General features: G+C 43.0%; 4 protein-coding genes across 4 annotated transcripts; all 4 read left to right on the top strand.

Annotated features, from left to right (window-relative positions):
• The first annotated feature begins 450 nt into the window (after positions 1–450).
• On the top strand, positions 451–2,876 carry BYT42DRAFT_558149 (uncharacterized protein). Its single transcript, XM_051566973.1, has 5 exons — positions 451–764; positions 837–1,310; positions 1,377–1,654; positions 1,719–2,411; positions 2,481–2,876. The coding sequence occupies exons 1-5, from the start codon at positions 620–622 to the stop codon at positions 2,568–2,570; spliced, it is 1,680 nt and encodes a 559-aa protein (XP_051427749.1). The 5' UTR covers positions 451–619; the 3' UTR covers positions 2,571–2,876.
• A 5,117-nt stretch (positions 2,877–7,993) lies between these two features.
• Positions 7,994–8,985, top strand: BYT42DRAFT_558157 (uncharacterized protein). Its single transcript, XM_051566974.1, has 2 exons — positions 7,994–8,251; positions 8,314–8,985. Exons 1-2 carry the CDS (start codon positions 8,160–8,162, stop codon positions 8,618–8,620), a joined length of 399 nt encoding a protein of 132 aa, XP_051427750.1. The 5' UTR covers positions 7,994–8,159; the 3' UTR covers positions 8,621–8,985.
• A 384-nt stretch (positions 8,986–9,369) lies between these two features.
• BYT42DRAFT_543304 (uncharacterized protein) lies at positions 9,370–10,020 on the top strand (the record flags this gene model as incomplete). The annotated part of the gene is made up of 2 exons (XM_051565674.1): positions 9,370–9,385; positions 9,617–10,020. The coding sequence occupies 2 exons, from the start codon at positions 9,370–9,372 to the stop codon at positions 10,018–10,020; spliced, it is 420 nt and encodes a 139-aa protein (XP_051427751.1).
• Positions 10,021–10,778: 758 nt separating this feature from the next.
• BYT42DRAFT_610997 (uncharacterized protein) lies at positions 10,779–15,625 on the top strand (the record flags this gene model as incomplete). The annotated part of the gene is made up of 4 exons (XM_051571444.1): positions 10,779–11,078; positions 11,152–14,976; positions 15,062–15,169; positions 15,236–15,625. The coding sequence occupies 4 exons, from the start codon at positions 10,779–10,781 to the stop codon at positions 15,623–15,625; spliced, it is 4,623 nt and encodes a 1,540-aa protein (XP_051427752.1).
• Positions 15,626–19,217: the final 3,592 nt, after the last annotated feature.

Here is a 19,217-nt window from a genome sequence, read left to right on the forward strand (position 1 = left end):
GCTCCATTACTATTCCGGGTTCCTCGTAATTTTTACTGCTGGACGAGTTCGGTATAAAACCAACGCTGATTTTTCAGAGTACGTATAAAAAATGGTCTCATTGTCAAATCATTTTTTTTCCCAACAGATACGCGCACCCCTGGTAAGCGAATGGCAGCATCGAGATTTTAAAATACCATCAAACTCACTTGAAAGCAGGCGATCCCACACTGAATGACAAGTCCGCTGTGTGCCTCATATATGTTCCCTCCTATTTCATTATTGCCTGTATTTTGCATGGTCTCCGGTCGGCTCACTGGAGCTTTATTTTCGACGCTACTCCTTTCCATCAAGAATCCATTTGTAGGTCCATACTTTTGATGATCGCACGTGAAATCTCGCTCTCCCAGAGTAGATAAATTTTAGACTAGCTTTTGAATTTTCCTGCTCCCTCGCCGATCTTGTCCGAGCCGCTCTTTGACGCTCATGCAATAAAAGAAAAAAACGTCAATTTATGGCTTTCAGATGCCGCCCGAGAAAATCTTCTTTATTTTCGTGCCAGTAACCCCTTTTCCCGAGGTTTCCCTGTTCCCTTTTTCGTCACCCAAGGTTCTCTTTTTTCTTTCTTCAACTCCAGCGAATGGTATCTGGAATGCCCTATCAACGTGTGGGGCCCAACGGCGAAGTGAATAGCTTGCTATTTAAATATAAGCTCGCCAAAGCACTCACCATGGTGAGTTTGGTCGCTGTCTTTCTTATGGCCTTGGGATCCCTCGTTTATCCTGGTAATGATGATCACGCACTCCGTGCTTATCTTGCTTCGCTTTTAAGGCTAACATCACGCATTCCAAATGTAGAGCTGTCGTGGCGTGGTTCGTCCAATGTTGCTGAGGATCACCCCGTTGCAGAAGCTCCGGTGGAACCTGCCAGTTACGGCGGCGTGAAAAGCAAAGACAAGTGCCAGCTGCCATCCAAGATTATGTTGCCAATGAGTCCCGATGGAACATACAGCCCTCCTTCCCCCGACGATTCGCTTCTCAAGGTTCTGGAATATGTAGCTCCCGACGATTATGACAAATACTGCCAAAGCTGGGATCCCGTCAGTGGATTTACGGACGAAATACCGTATAATAAAAACGGCGAATGCGGTACGTGGCAAGCGAAATATCGAGCTTTGCACGAACGTCGATTGGAACAGCTGGAACGGTTGAAAGCGGGTGACCTGGAAAGTTTCCAGCACGAAGATAAGCCAATGTTTATCTCTTATTACTGTAAAGAAGTGCCTAAAAATAGCAACCGAGGCTGTGGTGGACTGGCGGATCGAATGAGCGGTAGGACAATCCAAAGTTTCTTTTTTTTTTCTTGGTTACGCAGACAAAACTGATGAACGATTCTAGGAATGATATCTACGTTTTTCTACGGTCTTATCACGGATCGCGCCTACCTTGCCCACTGGGCCAACGGAAATCCGATCCCCTTGGAGTTATTATTTGAAAAGCCCAACATTGACTGGAGCTTTGACCCGATCGAGATGCGACGATTATTCGATCAGGAAGATAGTGAATTTTTCAGCTTCAAAGCGGTCGATACGTTGAACCAGAAATGGAAACAGCTCGGTGAAACGATGTTTCCCAACGGTAGTCATCAAGATTTCAGGGAACTTTGGACAGAGAAGGCAAGTGAAACGATAAGTGTATGGCCGTTGAAAAAAAAAGTTAACAGGGGTTATCTTCATATAGTATCTTGAAGTGCGATCCAACCGTGCATATATCATTCGTACCTACCAAGAATCGGCTATTTATCCTGATATGATGGCCAAAATCGGTCTTAGTAAGGAAAACACTTTTGGTTGCCTTACGGACTTCCTTTTCCAGCCCACCATCGGATCGCGCCGCTTTTACAATGCTTTCAAGGCATTATTTAAACTGGATAGCGTGCTAACTATTGGCATGCAAATCCGTACGGACGATAACGCTATTGCCAATCCTCAACTCGATCAGAACAATCTCCAAAAGTGGGACTACTTTTTGACCTGCGCTAACCAGCTCGCCGATGCGAAACGCCAAGCTCATCACAAGCGCGTGGTTTACTTTTTGATCACCGATTCCACCAAACTGCGTGACGAATTTGTATCGATGAATGAAAACAGCAACCTGGCACAACGGTTTTTGCAAGGTCGATCGCAGCATACGAGTATGGTCGTCACTGGATTGCCCATCGATCACATTGAACCCGACCAAGTATCTAAATACATCAACGTGACAAACCCTGTCCAAGTCACGCAGGAGCGCATGCTGCCCGGTGTCAACAGCGCTGTCATTGAGAACTGGCTCTTGAGTGCAGCGGATTATCGCATCATTAGTCCTCAGGGCTACGGCAAATTGGCGGCTTTCCATTCCAACTCGGATAACAGCACCATTGCCTTGCCAAGAGTAAGTTACCCACTTGTATCCAAGGGGATAAGAATCAAAGATGATTAACATCAATGCCTGTTTCTGTAGGTGACGTTGAAGGCTCGTGCACCCGATTGCTCCAAGCCCAACGCGTTCGTGACTTATGACTGGCTAAGCACCCAGTGGAGCTTGGGTTAAGCTCCTTGTATCTATTTCTGTTTTCCAACTTCTTTTTTCCCTTTCTATTTATTGTTTTTCTTTTTTGTTTATCTGTTGTGATTCGATCAAAGACGCCGCCCCAGGGTGTCAACCTCTTATGAAACGATTGCATCTTCATTTTCCATACATTCAATGACTGAAAGACTTACATACCTGCGATGGCCTCAACATAAACATACCAAATAAATATCAAATTTTTTTTTGATCAATAAGCACATTAACATGTGTTTGATAGTAAGGAAGAAACATCAAAATTCGTACCATTTGTCTCTCAGTGATGCTCTTAATCACAGTCATAAACTTTATTTCGTACAATACCATTGAAGTGTCTATGTACTTGTGGTCTAATAGCGCCCAGATATTACTGTCATCAACGACTCAAAACACCTCGCACTCACACAAAGAACAGCCTCTTTATTTGGGTGACCAAACATTTGACCAAGCGAGATTCTCAACATGTACCACAGATCAGGCTTTGCTCGTCATTCCGGCACGAAGACCAACAAGATCGTCATGCGATCCTAGATTCTGAAAAAAAATCAGCGGCATGAACAGATAACAAAGCCGGTGTCAACGGCGGTTGCCAAGGAACTACTCAAGACCGAAAATCTCTGATGGAGAACATCGACGAACAAGTTGAGGACTTCATACGGACGTGCAGCCAATGTGGGCATATTCAAAGGAGACAAGCTCTCGACATACAGTATAACGAATACGACGTCACCTTCCCTTTCCAAAAAGATGTGTTTGGATTTAGTTCGGACCTCTCCCAACATCCGAAAATAATCAGCAATACATCATGTTTATTATGGACTCATTTTCTCTTTTCGTGGACACCAGTGAATTGCTTCAAGTATGTTCAACATAAGGGCAACTTTTCCTATTATCAGCAGCTTTTGAGGAAGAAGACCTGCATCTCTCATATAATACCAACATTCAAGCGGTCCAAACAGCCAGGAGGAAGAATCTGCGCCTGAAATTGACATTGTACTACTGATCTGCGGTTAAAATTTTTTGGATATAATCACATTCCTGATTAGTTTGGAGTCTGATGATTGTTAAGCAGTTGTCCCATTTTTTTTTTTTTTTTTTTTTTTATTTTTTTTATTTACTGGGACAGTATGTCTGTTATTTTCCTTAATGGTTATTTTCTTTATCCCTTTTGTTTTTCATTTCTATCAACACTTCCTAAAAAGTAAGACCACAAGTGCTTTTCGTTAACATGAGCATATTTGATTAACTTCAATAAAGCCATCATTTATAGCGGAACTATAAAAAGAAAATCTCAACTTGAAATCACTACCTCCAAAAGGTACCTCCGCGCGAGTTACTTTGTCAATTTCAGATTGTGATGGATAATCTTCACGAAGGAGAAGAGTACTGGGAGAATACTTTAGAAAATGTGTAAACACAATGCGAAGCAAACCAGGCTATGTTAGACATGTTTTTTAAGCATAAAAGTGGATATAGAATGAAATATGATGACTCCGGATTTTTTTCAGAGAGGCTAATAATTTCTTGTTAAGTGAAAAAAATTGAGGTGTGGAAATTCTGCAGTGTTTAGAAGCGTGTTGTCCTTGATCCAGAGGAAAAGAAAAAGTCGAGGGTTTGGAAATAATCGGGGTGGACAAAAGTCGTAGGCAGAGGCGAGGCAAGGCGGTATGAAAATGAGCTAGCCAGATTTGGAAATCTGTTGGCGTAACACAAGGGTTAATCATTAGCCCGTACAAAAAACTATAAAAAGGGCGCGAAATTCGTGACACCCCAAGAACCGTTAGGGGAACTATTGTCAAATTTTCAAGCCAAATTAGGGACCGCCGATTGTGGATGAATGGCCTAAGTAGAAATGCTTCAAACTTCTACAGTATAATGAGGATCATTGTAAGATGTAGTAAATGCCAAAAAATTAGCAAAAATAAAAAAAAGTTGCGTTCACAGAACCGGTTTTTTTTTTTTTGGTTGCGGGGCTATAAATACCCCAAAGTCCCCAAAGTCCCTTCGAATTTTCAAATTTTTCTTTCTTGTGCCTCTTCTTTAACATTAATGTAGGCCAGAAACGAATTTTCAGCCTCGATGGTTGCCTGAACGCTGCACAATGAATGGGCTTATTTTCTGGTTCGGAAGGTATAAATATGCGGGGGATGAAAATCGCTCCCACAGATGAAAAGTCGTTTCTTGCTCTTGTTCTTTACAGAATGCAAGCTCAGACCCCCATCTTGTATATTGAAGTATCCAAAGTAGCATGGGATGCGTGGATATTAACGATCGGGGTCATCGTCTGTTTATTTCAGTCGATAATTTGGTCAAAAAGGTGGGTGAAAGTGTAGATAAGGAATACCTCATTATTGCGTAGATTTAGAGACAGAGGTAAAATAAATACATAACACGTAAGATAAAGGGAAACAAGGCCGGCAGGAGAATTCATGGCAATAAATATGTGCAAAATGTTCAATGGTAATGACCTGTGCCAAGGATGATTCCTAATGTCGGTTTTATTTAGAGCATTTCATTTCCATCAGTAAACTTTCATTTTTTTTTTTCGGACGTTGTTTATGTGGGCACAACTCGGGAACTTGACAGTTTGGTGTATTGATTAAGCACCAAACATTGATAGCAGTGCCTGCCCAAACAATGACCACTGCAATGGAGAGTCTAGTGATTCCAGTGTGACATGCCAGTAGCTCAAAAGTTTGCAATCCCACAACCGACATGCCAGATGTTCAAAATTTCCTTCCCCGCGTCATCACAAAAACCGACAACCATTAAACAACACATATTGGTCACATAATGCCAACACTCTCAACCTAAATTGCTTACCATTCTGTCTCGCACTCTCCTAGAATATGTCCGTTAAATATATTTTTCCTGATCAAAGGTGAAGTGCAAAAATTAGATGCTTCTCCTCCATCTTCCAGATAAATGGCCTTACTCTCCCTCTTTGCATATCTACATTGAAGTGTGAAAAATTTACTGTAGTTTTCTGCAACACTATATGAACAAATGAAACAAAGAAATGAACAGGCCATCTCAAATGATTCCTTTGAAACAGCAAAGCACGGTAGCTTTCTTATTCCCCTCATGAAGGCGTGTTCACGCCGCGTTCATTTTATGCGGGTTGGAATCAAATGTGCGTCAACGGTCAAATGAATGGCAATGAATCGGTACTTAATCGATACACCAAACTATCAAGTTCCCGAGTTGTGCCCACATAAACAACGTCCGAAAAAAAAAAAATGAAAGTTTACTGATGGAAATGAAATGCTCTAAATAAAACCGACATTAGGAATCATCCTTGGCACAGGTCATTACCATTGAACATTTTGCACATATTTATTGCCATGAATTCTCCTGCCGGCCTTGTTTCCCTTTATCTTACGTGTTATGTATTTATTTTACCTCTGTCTCTAAATCTACGCAATAATGAGGTATTCCTTATCTACACTTTCACCCACCTTTTTGACCAAATTATCGACTGAAATAAACAGACGATGACCCCGATCGTTAATATCCACGCATCCCATGCTACTTTGGATACTTCAATATACAAGATGGGGGTCTGAGCTTGCATTCTGTAAAGAACAAGAGCAAGAAACGACTTTTCATCTGTGGGAGCGATTTTCATCCCCCGCATATTTATACCTTCCGAACCAGAAAATAAGCCCATTCATTGTGCAGCGTTCAGGCAACCATCGAGGCTGAAAATTCGTTTCTGGCCTACATTAATGTTAAAGAAGAGGCACAAGAAAGAAAAATTTGAAAATTCGAAGGGACTTTGGGGACTTTGGGGTATTTATAGCCCCGCAACCAAAAAAAAAAAAACCGGTTCTGTGAACGCAACTTTTTTTTATTTTTGCTAATTTTTTGGCATTTACTACATCTTACAATGATCCTCATTATACTGTAGAAGTTTGAAGCATTTCTACTTAGGCCATTCATCCACAATCGGCGGTCCCTAATTTGGCTTGAAAATTTGACAATAGTTCCCCTAACGGTTCTTGGGGTGTCACGAATTTCGCGCCCTTTTTATAGTTTTTTGTACGGGCTAATGATTAACCCTTGTGTTACGCCAACAGATTTCCAAATCTGGCTAGCTCATTTTCATACCGCCTTGCCTCGCCTCTGCCTACGACACCCCGCTTTTTTTTGTTTGTCCTGTTCAACGGGTACAAGGCTTGTATATGTCTAGTCAGGTCAGCCCTTAAATTGCGCAGACTGGAAAAATTGATTCTACTAATAGTGTTTAACAGATGAATCCAGGATCTGATAAAGTTGATGAAGACACGGGTAGCAACAAAGAAGAGGCGAGAGCTCCGCCGATGGGTAACCGTCGGTTTCGTTGAATTCAAGCCTGGAAATAGTGATTCGACCAAGCGGCATGAAGACATGATACGGTTGACCGTCTTCTGTAAGGGCGCACTGGTAAAAGTACAAAAGCTATATTTGCAGTACAGTTTGTCGGTAATGTGGATAGGTAGGGCTTATATGCCACTACATAATCTCGGTTCAAGCAGACAAGAGACACTAGATTACAAGGTAACTCTGCATGCCATTGACCATGCGTCCCGCTTCCTCCCTACCTTCCAAAACCCAACCGATAAGTCTGTGCTGCCTCCATGTTCCATACCGACAGTACCATCGACTGCGTCGTCATCATTACTGTTGTCATCATCCAAGAGACAGAAGCAGTCAGCCTAATTCTAGTCATCAGTCCACAATTTTTTACCCATTTTAAATCCTGTTTCCTCTGAAGTTGAATTTGAATGCTTTTGTTATGTCGGCTCTTATGAATGTATGCTGCTCCCTGTCCATAGTTACCCATCTGTCTTCGTTATTTATCATGTTAGCTTTCATTTTTCCTATAAACGCACCTTTCTGTTGGCATCAAGCATCATTAAAAAAAAAAGTGCTTTTTTTTTAACTTACACATTGTTTCTGTGAATTGCTAGCTTCTTCACGGCGCTTGCTTTATACGACACTCGTCAAAGCTGTGAGAACGTTCAGTAAACCCTTTAAAATGACTCAGCTTCAAGCTGTTAGATGCTTCACTGATCCGGGTCATCAATGTTTCTTTCTCGAGAAACTTGTTGCGTTTCACTTTACTTTTGACCACTGACCAGCATTGCTCATTTAGATTAAGTTCAGGAGAATATGAAGGCAAGTAAGCGCAGCGGTAGCCGCGAGATTCTACGTATTTGCTTATGTCCTCTGATGTATGGATAGGCGTATTATCCGTTACGAGGTAATGACCTCTCATGTGCGGATAACGGTCCATTTCACCCATTGTGGCTTTTAAAAAGCTAACATAATGTCCCGTAACTGTTCCTTTGCTCTGATTGGATAATGTCAAATAGCCACTGTGTTCAATCCTGAAGAGGTAATCAACCGCATCCACAAGTTGATCTCGCGACGAATCGCTGAATTACAGCTACCTTCCCTCTTAAAGTAAATTTTTCTTCGCCTTATTCCCTCTACCCCTCCTTAGGACGTGGTTACGAATAAAAACTCGACTCATATTGCGCGCCTACCAAAAAAAAAATACATGGTTGTTTATTCACGGCAAGAACAAGAATGTGCTGGACGCCACGGAGACGGACAAACTCTACCTACTCTGGGGTCTCTATCAACAGCGTCTTTTGGGATTCTCCCGTTCAAGCAATAAGGTAGGTGAATGTTAGATTCTGGAAGGAAAAGTCTGCAAATCATTCGCTTACGGCATTTATAGCAAGGAAAAGGGCAGCATGGCTAACGCTGATGCACTGAACCCAAAGCGACTATTATCTGCCATGAAACAAGCTCCCAACGCAAAGCCGGGCCACAGAATGGATACCATTTACTTGGCTGGAGACAAGGAGCTCGGCTGCCTGGAGATCGGTGGGACAAGCGATATCTCGAAGGCCATGAAGGACGGTCAAATGAAGTTGCCCATCGTAATGAAAGACATGCTTCTCAGGATTGCCAAAACCACGAACATCCGCGTCACTGACATTCGAATCGTGGGTTACAAATCAGTGGTCTGGCTTTCTTCATAATTCACGATTTTGTAACTCACACATTACTTCATGTAATAGGCAACCAGATTACTTTGATGATACTCGATGCTCCCCCTGGCAACGTAGTGCCATTGCGGCGAATGAATGAACTGACGAGTCCATCCAGCGCGAATGACTTCGTCCAATGTATGATTCCATTACTTAAACTCGCCATGCTGGGAAGATCCATTGTGTGATGTATGTTTAATCCCGATCCCTATCATTATCCTTGGACACAGATAGTATAGAGATCATCCTTTCGAGAATAAATTAAGTCTCACCGTTCTCAGTTTCTACCCACATATAAAACACTAAACTGCTGTTGCAAAGCCCGTTAACTCAATTCGCTTATGTGGAAACCAGAGCCGCGCTTTTATTTTCCATATCTGCGAATCAAATTCATCCTCTATTTATTCTCCGGTATTACTTCTTTCTTCTCGTCGACAGGAAAACCCGTGTTGCCTTCTTGACCAACCGGTGATATCGCTTCCGTCTGACCGGTGGCGTCGATGCATGCCATTATGTCGGATTTTCCGCACCCGACTAGGGTCCAGGGCTCCTACGTTACCGCATCTGGCGGGACTAATGATGGCAAAAGTCTGCATTGATACCACCATTCTCTTTAATGCTTGGAGAAAGACTTGGTGGGACAGTATATCTTGCGGTGAGATAACGGTGGTGATCTGCTCCTGGGGCCGTCTTTGGGTCAAACCCAAAACCACTTTATCTTTTTTCCGATAAGTTTTCATATGCTGATCAATGATGGTAAGTGGAAAAATAAAGCAAAGTCTGATTAGCCCTTGTATTCATGTTGCTGATTGCCCTCCAATTGTAGTGTCCACCTGGCCAGTGGTATGGATGCGCGCGCTTTATATCGGTTGCTCCGCAGCCTGAACTGGGACCAGGACCCCTACATTACCACCTTAGGTAGACTATTTAATCCACCATTACTGTTTACATGTAGATCTTATCACAGTAAATATTCAATTAACGTAGTATTTAAAATCTCCCCCTCCAACTTAAAGGACGTCGAAAATTTCCTGGGTGCCGCCGCTGCCGCCTGTGTATCTCAAAAGCTTATCTGCAATATTCAAGTCCTAGCCAAACCGCTTCGCAGGTTAAAGAACAAAGACACTACGTTCTTATCGACTGAAGAGCAAGAAAACGCCCATCAATTACTGATAGCAACCGTTGGCACAGCTCCCGTTACTTCGCCAACCGGATTTTACGAAAAGAGCCGAATTTCATTGCGATGCCGCTATGACAGCCGGTATAGAAGTTATTCTGTGTCAGCGACCATCAAGACGAACCCTAATTCATTAGCATTTGCGTCCGGAGCATTATCAACTCCGAATAACAAGCATTTCATCAGTGAACTAGAAGCATTCGCTAAAGTATGAGGTGTCGTTTCAAGAAACTTCGCTGTTACCCCGACCAAAATCTATACTTGAAAGATTACGTATGGATCCTGATCAATGAACATTGCTGCGTTTTTCGGTTTTGCATGGTCGCAGATGTGAAAAGAAAAAAAAACCACATTCGTGAATTTGATCTGATTTCCATTTTGCTTCCAAAAGCACACGTTGAATTAAAGATAATTCATGCAAATGGTGCTTTCGTTTACATGCATGGATGCAGAAATAAGCAAGATGTACATAATGGTAGTATCAGAACAAAATAACAAGTACTGATTTAAGCTCGGTAAAATAGAACAATAGCACAAAAGATATACTACCTACGAAATTAATTAGCTGTGCCATGTTGTGTAATCTTTGTTTATTTTGATGTATGCTCCAAATGTCTTGTAGAAAACTGCAAAAGAATGATCGGTGGACGTTTGGCATTCATGGCTCCTTTTTTGATGATCGACAAACATGGTGCAAAATTCAATGCAAGGAATAATATGTCTTTTGTTCCCCGTTCATCATTATCATGCAGTAACCTATGAAAGAAAGGAAAAAAAAAAAAGCACTAGCACAATACATGAACATTGAAGCTCAGCAAAGTAGTTACAGCAATAAAGCACGTTACAACGTGTAACATCAATAACGTGCTTGAATGGAACACAGATTTCATAGCGAACTGAGTTCAACCACCTATCCCATAAAGTCGGTCAATCTCCCCAAATAAAGTAATTTATCTTGCTTCCTTTCCAGCAATGTCATATACCAACGAATTGCTACTGGAATGGACAAAAGCTGTCGAAATCAATGATCTACAAGCCGTCCAGACACTTTTGCAAGCCCATGGTGAACTCTTGTGGGAACCCGTAGCCATACCCGTCGAGTCCGATTACGCCCACCTTTTACCACAGCTCGATCGTCTACAACTCTTGGGCACTTCATTTGAGCCACTGTACGCAATACAATATCTTTTACTGGAACACTTGGAATCGGACAATGATACGCTCACTGATGCGCAGATCCAACGCTCAAAGTTACTAGAGATTCTTCTAGAGGTAAAGCAAAAAGAAAATTATACAGGAACACGGTGGAAACGAAAAATTTCTTATTTAATGTTGGGATCTGTAGCATACTTCATCCAGCGATCTCAATACTTACTGCTGGGGGGCCAACAATACTACCCTGCATTTGGCCAGTTTTTTGGGTCAAAAAAACATGGTTCGATCTCTTCTCGAAAAAGGCGCGCTTCCCGATATCCCGAATGATCTAGGGTATACGGCCAAAGATGTGGCTCAAACAAACCAAGTGGCGCACCTGCTGGCACCATCTGCCCAGTCGCCCAAGCCATCCAAATCCACTCCTTCCGATCGGTTTAGGCAATTACGTGACTTGGCAGAATCCTCAGGTGGAACCGGCAAACTCGCTCAACGTCAAAACTCAACGCATCGCTATTTCCGTCCTGGCCACATTGAAGAACGAAGAAAAAAAGTACTCAACGAAGAAGAAGAAGCCGAGTTGGAAAAAGCGCGATCCAAACGCCAGAAAGAAGTGGATCAGATTGCTAAGCGATCGGCGGTCAAGAACAACCCCTTCATGAAGCAGCTTGAACAACAACAGCAGCAGCAAAACGCAAAATCTCCACACACTCCACACCCTTTGCGAAAACATTTGATAAACGACAATTTGGAGTTTCAGCTACGTCGTGATTCCAAGGTCATCTCCTCCCTCAAAGATAAATCTTACGTATCCGCCAGCGTTTTCCGCAAAGCCCGCGATATGGCCGAACAAAAGCCCTCACGATCCATGTCCGAATTTGCCACCGACTCCAAAAATAATAACCCAAAGAGTGGAAGTAAAACAGATCCGGAAGCATCGGACACGGATGACACAGAAAACATCACTACCAACCAATCGCCATCACATTCTTTGGGGGACGACGACCACCACGATAATTTTGCAACAAAAAGTACTCTTTCTGCCGGGTCGATCGACGAAAAAGTCGAAAAGGACACATCAGACGCTGAAGACAGGAATGAATTCGGCAGTGTCAACAAAGAAACCGATTCTCAGTCGGATACCGAAAGCGATACCGCTACAGTGATTACAGTTTTGGCAGAGGACACGGAGAGCCTCTCAGAAACCGGTAAAGATGCCGTATCAGCTGATTTTACAACCATTACTGGTGAGAATACATTCAATGCGGACGGCCTGTACAAGAGCGAAAAGGAAACGGCTGAGGAGCCTGCCAGCAGCGAACCAAGTGAGCCTATGGAATATGTAGCCAAAGTTGGATCTCCTTTAACTTCCGACCGGCAGTCAATCGGCATGACCAGAAGCATTCATTCCACTTTTATTCAAGACAATATCAGTGCAACTAATACAGAAGAGCCGCCAGTCATAAGCGATTCGACAAACGCAATTCATCAGTTCGACAAAGTGACGACAAAAGAGCCTCTTCCTGCCCTCGCATCACAAGATGTTATCGATTCAACATATGAAGAGACGATCCTGGATGCCCTGGAAAGCGATAAATATGACAAAGATGCCAACTGCATTGTAAACAGATTGTCGCGCGAAAGCAAGCCGTTGATCAGTGACGCTGAAAGTGCGCCTGTAACAGCAGCCAACGAGACCACCGATGAAAATGCTGTATCCGACGATGAAGAACTTTCAACCAACGACGATACTTTAGAAAACGAGCATACCTATTCATCCATTGTTGCGTCAACTGAAAACATTTCTCGGGTGGACAGATCTTCTTACTCACCCGCACCAAACGCTGCCCTCGTCTCTGAATGCGAAGTTGCGGATGGACCTACGATGACGGCCGAACTGGAAACGAACGAGCAACCAACATATGGAGCATCAAATGGTGATGCCAAATACTTGCATGTCGATGAAGAGAGAAAGCGTCATTCCATTGCACCATCGCCGATTCACGCAACAAATTTTGAAGACAACATGCATATCACATCTGTTTCCTCTTTGTCTCGTACGTCGTGCGACTCGACAATCCATTCCTCTGCAACATCGATTACGGAGCCGAGCATAAAATTACCAAAAGACTGGATTGTGGAGGGAAGCGGGGACCAAGAAGAAGCAACACTGTCCGTTGATGTACTAGAAAACTCTGCAATTACGCCCCTCACCCAGGGAGACGAGGAACACCCGATCGAACCTTTGACCAACTTGCTTCACGACGACGACTCGGCCGCGACATCCTTGGACGAATCGACAGCAGCTAGGAGCTCTGTGAGAAAATCAACCAGATTATCGCTCATGAATCCTTTAACCGAGGCCAAGCGAATGTCAATGAAGCAAAGAATGTCTCAGACCACGGACGAATCAAAACGGTTTAGCGGCAGCCAACGATCGCATTGGTCGGTTGGCATGAATTTATGGAGTTCGGTGTTGAAGCGCGAATCCATTCAAAGCAGCAAACGTTACAGTGTCGCTCAATACAGCGAAACAGACAGCGAACAATGGTTCGATAGTCAGGAGGATTGGTTAGAACACGAAACGGAAATGCGACGATCTTTGAATCCACCTTACATCCTATCGCAAAATGACAATGATCATGTACATCAAGAAAGTGACCAAGAAGATGGAAGATTGCGTGCTTACTTGAGTCTATCCAAAAACGAGACGATCAGTGAAGTTGATGCTCCGGAAGAGATTTCTGTGGACCAACAAAGGAGCGACAGCAACGAGGATCTGGAGGCACCCCCAACTATGACAAGGCGCAAATCGCACGAGGACTTGCGAACAGAAGCAAATGCTTATGCAGAAGATGTCGATACTTTCGTAACACTATCGACGACACAAACACCTTTAAGCGAGCCTGTCGAAAATGTTGAAACAGATGATGTCGCACAGGAATTTATCAGTGATCGAATTTCGGCGGACCCAACCGAAAAAAAAGCTGGTCGCAATGATGCCGGTCATGTCCTGGTAGAATATGGGCGATCACGAAAAGGGTCTGTTTCCTCGGATAACGGAACGGTGCAAGATGCTCCGGCTACCACTCAGAGCAGCCCAGTTGACCCACGCTCTTCAGGTGAAGATTCCATCAATTCCAAGGCCCCATCATCTTTTAGTACCCGACCTCCATCGGTGAATGGCAGCGTGGATACGTGGATTCCTGTATCACCTTCCTCCACAGATATCGAACCGACCACCAAAGAAAGTACAGAGGCGACCCAGGAAAGAGATTTCGGTAGCGTATCTGTACGATCGACATCCCGCTACGTGAGCCGTGTTCTGAATTTCGATCCGCCGGATCCAGCAAAAGAAGTAGCCGCTGCGTTTGACAGCAAGAAAATCGAACTGTTGCCTGATGACCCGTATCATGAACAAAGTAGAACACCCACTCAGGAGACTATCCAATCCGTTGCACCGGTTGAGCCGCCCACCCCGGCGGTGCCTAGTTACGGTAAACTTTATGTACATGTTTGTGGAGCGTACAACTTGCTTTTGCCGTTACCCAAGGAAACTACGTACGTTCGCTGCGTCATTAGCGACGGCAAATACGAGTACATGTCGCGATACGAGGTGCTCGGACAACACGTCATGCTGGACTATGAATGCATTGTCGACGCCAATCCGGATATGATTGTCACGGTGGCACTCCATGTGCGCCCTGACTACCATGTCAAACCACGAACGGGTCTCAGTAAATGGCTCACTTCGATACGAAAACAAAAGGAATCTATTTCCGGATATGTCCATCCCGATGATGGAGCGATTGGTCAGACTCGGTTTGCTTTAGCACACATGATACAGGCTTGTTCTGAGAAAAGGTACGATTCCAATTTGGATTGTTTCAATTCCTGGTACGCTCGTTCAGCGCGAGAGCGACAGCGGCAACAACAGCTCGGTGATGACGATGTCCTAAAGGTGGTGGGGAACCTTGCTGTAAGCATGCTGTATCTACCCATGTCGGATCCGGCCCAGGTAAGCCATGCACAAAAACACACGATGCGTATCGTATGCAACATAAGATTTAACTTTTTCTTTTTTTCTTCCGTTTAACCCATAGACGATACCCAAGAATCTGCATGAATGCGACCTAATGCTAAAAATACGCCAATGGCACGAGACCTGTTGGCACAGCGGTTACCTTTCGATACGAATGCAAGGAACTCAGGTACGAATCCATGCGCGAACTGAGACTGCTTGGCAACCACCGGAATACTAACAACAGATGCTGCAGGTGTGGGTGCGTCGTTACTACCGATTAACTGGTAGTCAGTTGGTGGGATACAGCCCACAGACGCCGTCATGGCAACCTGTGGATCGATATGATATTGCGGATGTGGTGCGATTGAGTGCGGCCACGGACCAGATTTTGGTTACTTTGGTCGATCTTCCCGATCGTGTGTTCCAACCTGAACCGATATGCGAAGACAATCAACGAGGTTTCTTTAGAATCAGCTTCCCAGATTTTTATGTTGACTGTGTGAGCGATAAGGTTGAAGAAAGCGAAGAATGGCTGAAAGCTCTACGTTCCATGATCGGAAGAGTCCCCCAACTTCAGTATTCCGTATTTCCGGTTAGATCTCAGCTATACGAAATTCCACCCATATCAGAAGTACCGTATTAGTGATGATGACGATGCCTCCATGATACTCGCCAAAACACTCGCGACTCACGTCTGCTTGCAAACCCTAACAACATCCCCAACTACACCTTTATCATAATGTTACAACATCGACATCTATCACATACAGTATATCATCAGGATACATATTCCAATGAATTCCCACATACCTCTCTGTCCCTTTTATAACGCAACCATAATAGAGTCCTATAACCACATCATAAATCATTATAAATAAATCAAATCAATAGAAACAGCCAATGCAATGCCGAGTCCATGATAGTTAAGCTTGCTAAAAATGAATGCTGTTTTTTTTTCTTACCGTTTCTCGTCTTCCTCGCTTTTTCCTCACTTTTCTCGCTTTTTCTCTCATCTTTTTTGCATCTTTCTCGTTTACTATTAGGGATTTTCTGTTATGATCTGAAGAACGCCAGTTCTGTATGCAATAAAGGAAATTTTTTTCGAACTTTTATCGCAACTACTGTAAAATGCTTAGGTGTTTTATTTCGTGTTGAGACAGTTGTCGTGGACAAGAACGAAGCAGACGATCACACATGTACTTAAATTACTGAACAAAAAGCAACGTTCAATTTTCTCCAAGTGATCGGCAATTCGTATATTATTCCATCATGCTCCTTTCCGTCAGATATCATGGATTTGTTTGTTGGATTTGTATTTGTCAATTTTTCTTGAATTCTTTAAAATTGGTGAGCTTTCATTTTTAGAACGGAGATAAAGGGCTGACACAATGACAATTGGGGAAATTAGCGATTTGTAAATCACATGATCTACACTAAGTTATCAGGACCTGTTAAACCTTTTCTTCTTATCTTCCAACCATGCCTCGCTGCCCACTTTCACGATAATAGGCGAAACAATGAGCAGCAAGATGCCGTTTGCGCCAGTTGTGGTCAAACAGAGCATCGTCGTCTTTCAAATAAAAATGTGAGTAGAGCTCTTTTTGAAGAAAGGTGGATGATGATACGACTGGCGTCTTTGTAGCATCATTTAATTTGGGGTTTCTTTCAGTTATACTGTCATTTATACCTTTCATTCTTTTTCAATTTTCAATGAATCGAATAATACATAAGCAGACGTGCTTCGATCTATGAATTCATGCATCAGAAGGGTGACTATTGTTTCATCCATGGGAAATCATATATTTTCGTCTTCAATTTTTTCTTTTTTCTTTGATTTCCCTCTCTCTTTCTGTTTGCTTGATAAACCCTCACTATCATTGTATCAAGATCCCATCCGCATCCAACATCCAGACCATTCTTATCCCGTGTATCTAACTTGGTTAAATCGACTGCCATCCTCAAAAAGGTACGCATCGAGTGGTCTACCGTCGATTTTGCTCCGGCAAAACACTTACTCTTTTTTTTTCCATCCTTCTTTTAGCTTCCGGTGTTCTCCGTTTTCTTTTCGCCTGACAAGTTCTGGATACTACAACTTGACTTTCTCTCGCCATTCATCCATCCATCTGGCGAAACCGGATGACGTCAATGGTCATCGTCGGTGGTGTGGCTCCTCTTTTTCATCGGAAAAACGCTTACGTGTCCTCTTCAGGTTCCTCTCCTTAGGATTGCTTCTCATGATATGGTATTCGAGATGTCTTCCAATTATTGTATTTTGTATTTTGTGGTTTATAGTTTGTATTTTGTAGTTTATATTTTATATCTCATGTACATATTCTTTTCGCAGTCTTTTCCTCTTTTTTTCCCACAAGGTTTTTTAGGAGATTTTTTACTGACGCGACTATTGGTTTTTTTTTGTTTTTCTTTCTTTTCATTCGGGAAATTCTCAATATCTGGAATCCAGCTCGAAATTACCGTCACTTCTGGCCAGGTCAATATTTTTTGCTTGCTCAAGCTGACACCACCGATCCATCGCTTAGCTGTTCCTGGAAGTAATTCTATTGTCCGCATCGAAGAAGAAGCTTACCTGTGGTCCATATTCATCTTTTTTTCTTCCGGTACACCATTTGGTTCAAAGGCAAGTACAATTTCTTTTCCTTTGCTATGATATAATGAACGTACGCCAATTCAAATTTTTCAATGTCATATAATCCAAGTCCTATCAAGCGATCAATGGCTATTGCAAACTCAAATATCAAAGGTAAAATATCTTACGAAAATTTGAATCAATCAAAGAGCTTACTAACTCATTTTTTTAAATACCCAACATACCCACACATCTTTCTAGATCTATCATAGCCTGGGCGGGATGGAACTGAGGGGGGGAACCAGTGCTGCCCTGCGCGTGTTCAGAAACAACTCACGTTGCAACGTATGCCATAATGTTGTCATTAATATACCAAAATCCGTCAAGAGTTCTCGCCCAGGTTATACCGCGTATGCGTTAGCTTTTTGTCTGGCGAAAGTTGCTCAATGTAAGAGGGCGGCCTCCGGTGGCAGGCGGCATCCATTGCACAGCGGGTGTACGGCTTGTTAGTATATAGTAACTCTATCGTCCATCATATGACTGCGCTGGTATATACCACGAGATCAATAGAGAGTCAGCTCGTCTACGATTTGGAGAGACTGTCACCGCTGTCACTCTTTGGTATTGTTGCAATCAGTACCTGCAGATCACTTGTTATCGAGAGCATATGCATGCTTAAAATCAGGATGATGCGGTAATTTTGCAATAGTAGTTGCCTCCTGATTTTCTGTCAGTCGCTGTTGGACAGAAAATTACAACCCCCCGTGGCTTCGTGCATTTGTTTGTTGTCGGTGAGTCAAAGATGTATAAATACTTCCAGTCTATCATCCTTTGAATTTATCAAAACATTACATTTGTTGGATTCACTTTTCACAAACCGTATACGTACGCCAAGTCGAAAATTTAGGACAGACTTAGCCCATCTTTCATAGTATGGATCGCGTGCAAATTCTCTGAGCAACCGAATCCCCAAGCCGGTAAAATAATCAGAATGATAAAGCAACCAAACCTGGGCATGTTATTTTTCCATAGTTAATCCCAGAGAAATCTGCTTGATGCTGTGATCAAGTTTAATACTTGAATTGATGGGTTCAAGGTCAACAGCGTGTCATTTCTCTGCAACTGAACAGTGGAATCCTCAGTAAGTACAATGGTCAGTTCCACTGGCTTAACAGCAAAGAACAAGGCACCATCGATGTGAAACAAATGAAAACGGTTCCCCTTTGCGGGTCTAAAAACGGCGACGTACCCAAGAAATCGACGATGGACCGTTGTCGAAGTTGAAGCGGCGTATCGATACGCGGGCGGTTGTCAACATTTCTGATTATAAATTATTAATCGCGGTTCATCACCGAAAACCAAATGGTGTCAGTAAAAATAAATGAAACTATGAAACTAGGAAGATCTGATTGTATGTGAATTAAACCCCTGAAACAACGGTCAGAAAAAGAGGACCTTCCGTTCATTGACCATTTTTGGATACACGTTTTCCAAAGCGCTTTCTTGCAGAATTCTGGCTCTGACGTCAGTTTAGAGTTTTTCTTGTGTATGATTTGTTCTTGGCGGCTGGGTTTTATCAAATCCTCTTTTTGCGGTCTTTTGGGTTTATCTCGGAACTATGACAGCATTTTGTCTATATTGTGATGATCCT

Source organism: Radiomyces spectabilis (genome assembly GCF_025331425.1).
Source record: "Radiomyces spectabilis strain NRRL 2753 chromosome Unknown BYT42scaffold_2, whole genome shotgun sequence".
In the NCBI taxonomy this organism is placed as follows: domain Eukaryota; kingdom Fungi; phylum Mucoromycota; class Mucoromycetes; order Mucorales; family Radiomycetaceae; genus Radiomyces; species Radiomyces spectabilis.

What these genes read in the sequence shown, in the direction of transcription:
- BYT42DRAFT_558149 (XM_051566973.1), top strand. Translation starts at nt 620, where the DNA reads ATGGTATCTGGAATGCCCTATCAACGTGTGGGGCCCAACGGCGAAGTG. An exon ending in GGGATCCCTCGTTTATCCTG is followed by an intron (nt 765 to 836) that starts GTAATGATGATC and finishes TTCCAAATGTAG; the next exon opens with AGCTGTCGTGGCGTGGTTCG. An exon ending in GGGAACTTTGGACAGAGAAG is followed by an intron (nt 1,655 to 1,718) that starts GCAAGTGAAACG and finishes ATCTTCATATAG; the next exon opens with TATCTTGAAGTGCGATCCAA.
- BYT42DRAFT_558157 (XM_051566974.1), top strand. Translation starts at nt 8,160, where the DNA reads ATGTGCTGGACGCCACGGAGACGGACAAACTCTACCTACTCTGGGGTC. An exon ending in TCTCCCGTTCAAGCAATAAG is followed by an intron (nt 8,252 to 8,313) that starts GTAGGTGAATGT and finishes CGGCATTTATAG; the next exon opens with CAAGGAAAAGGGCAGCATGG.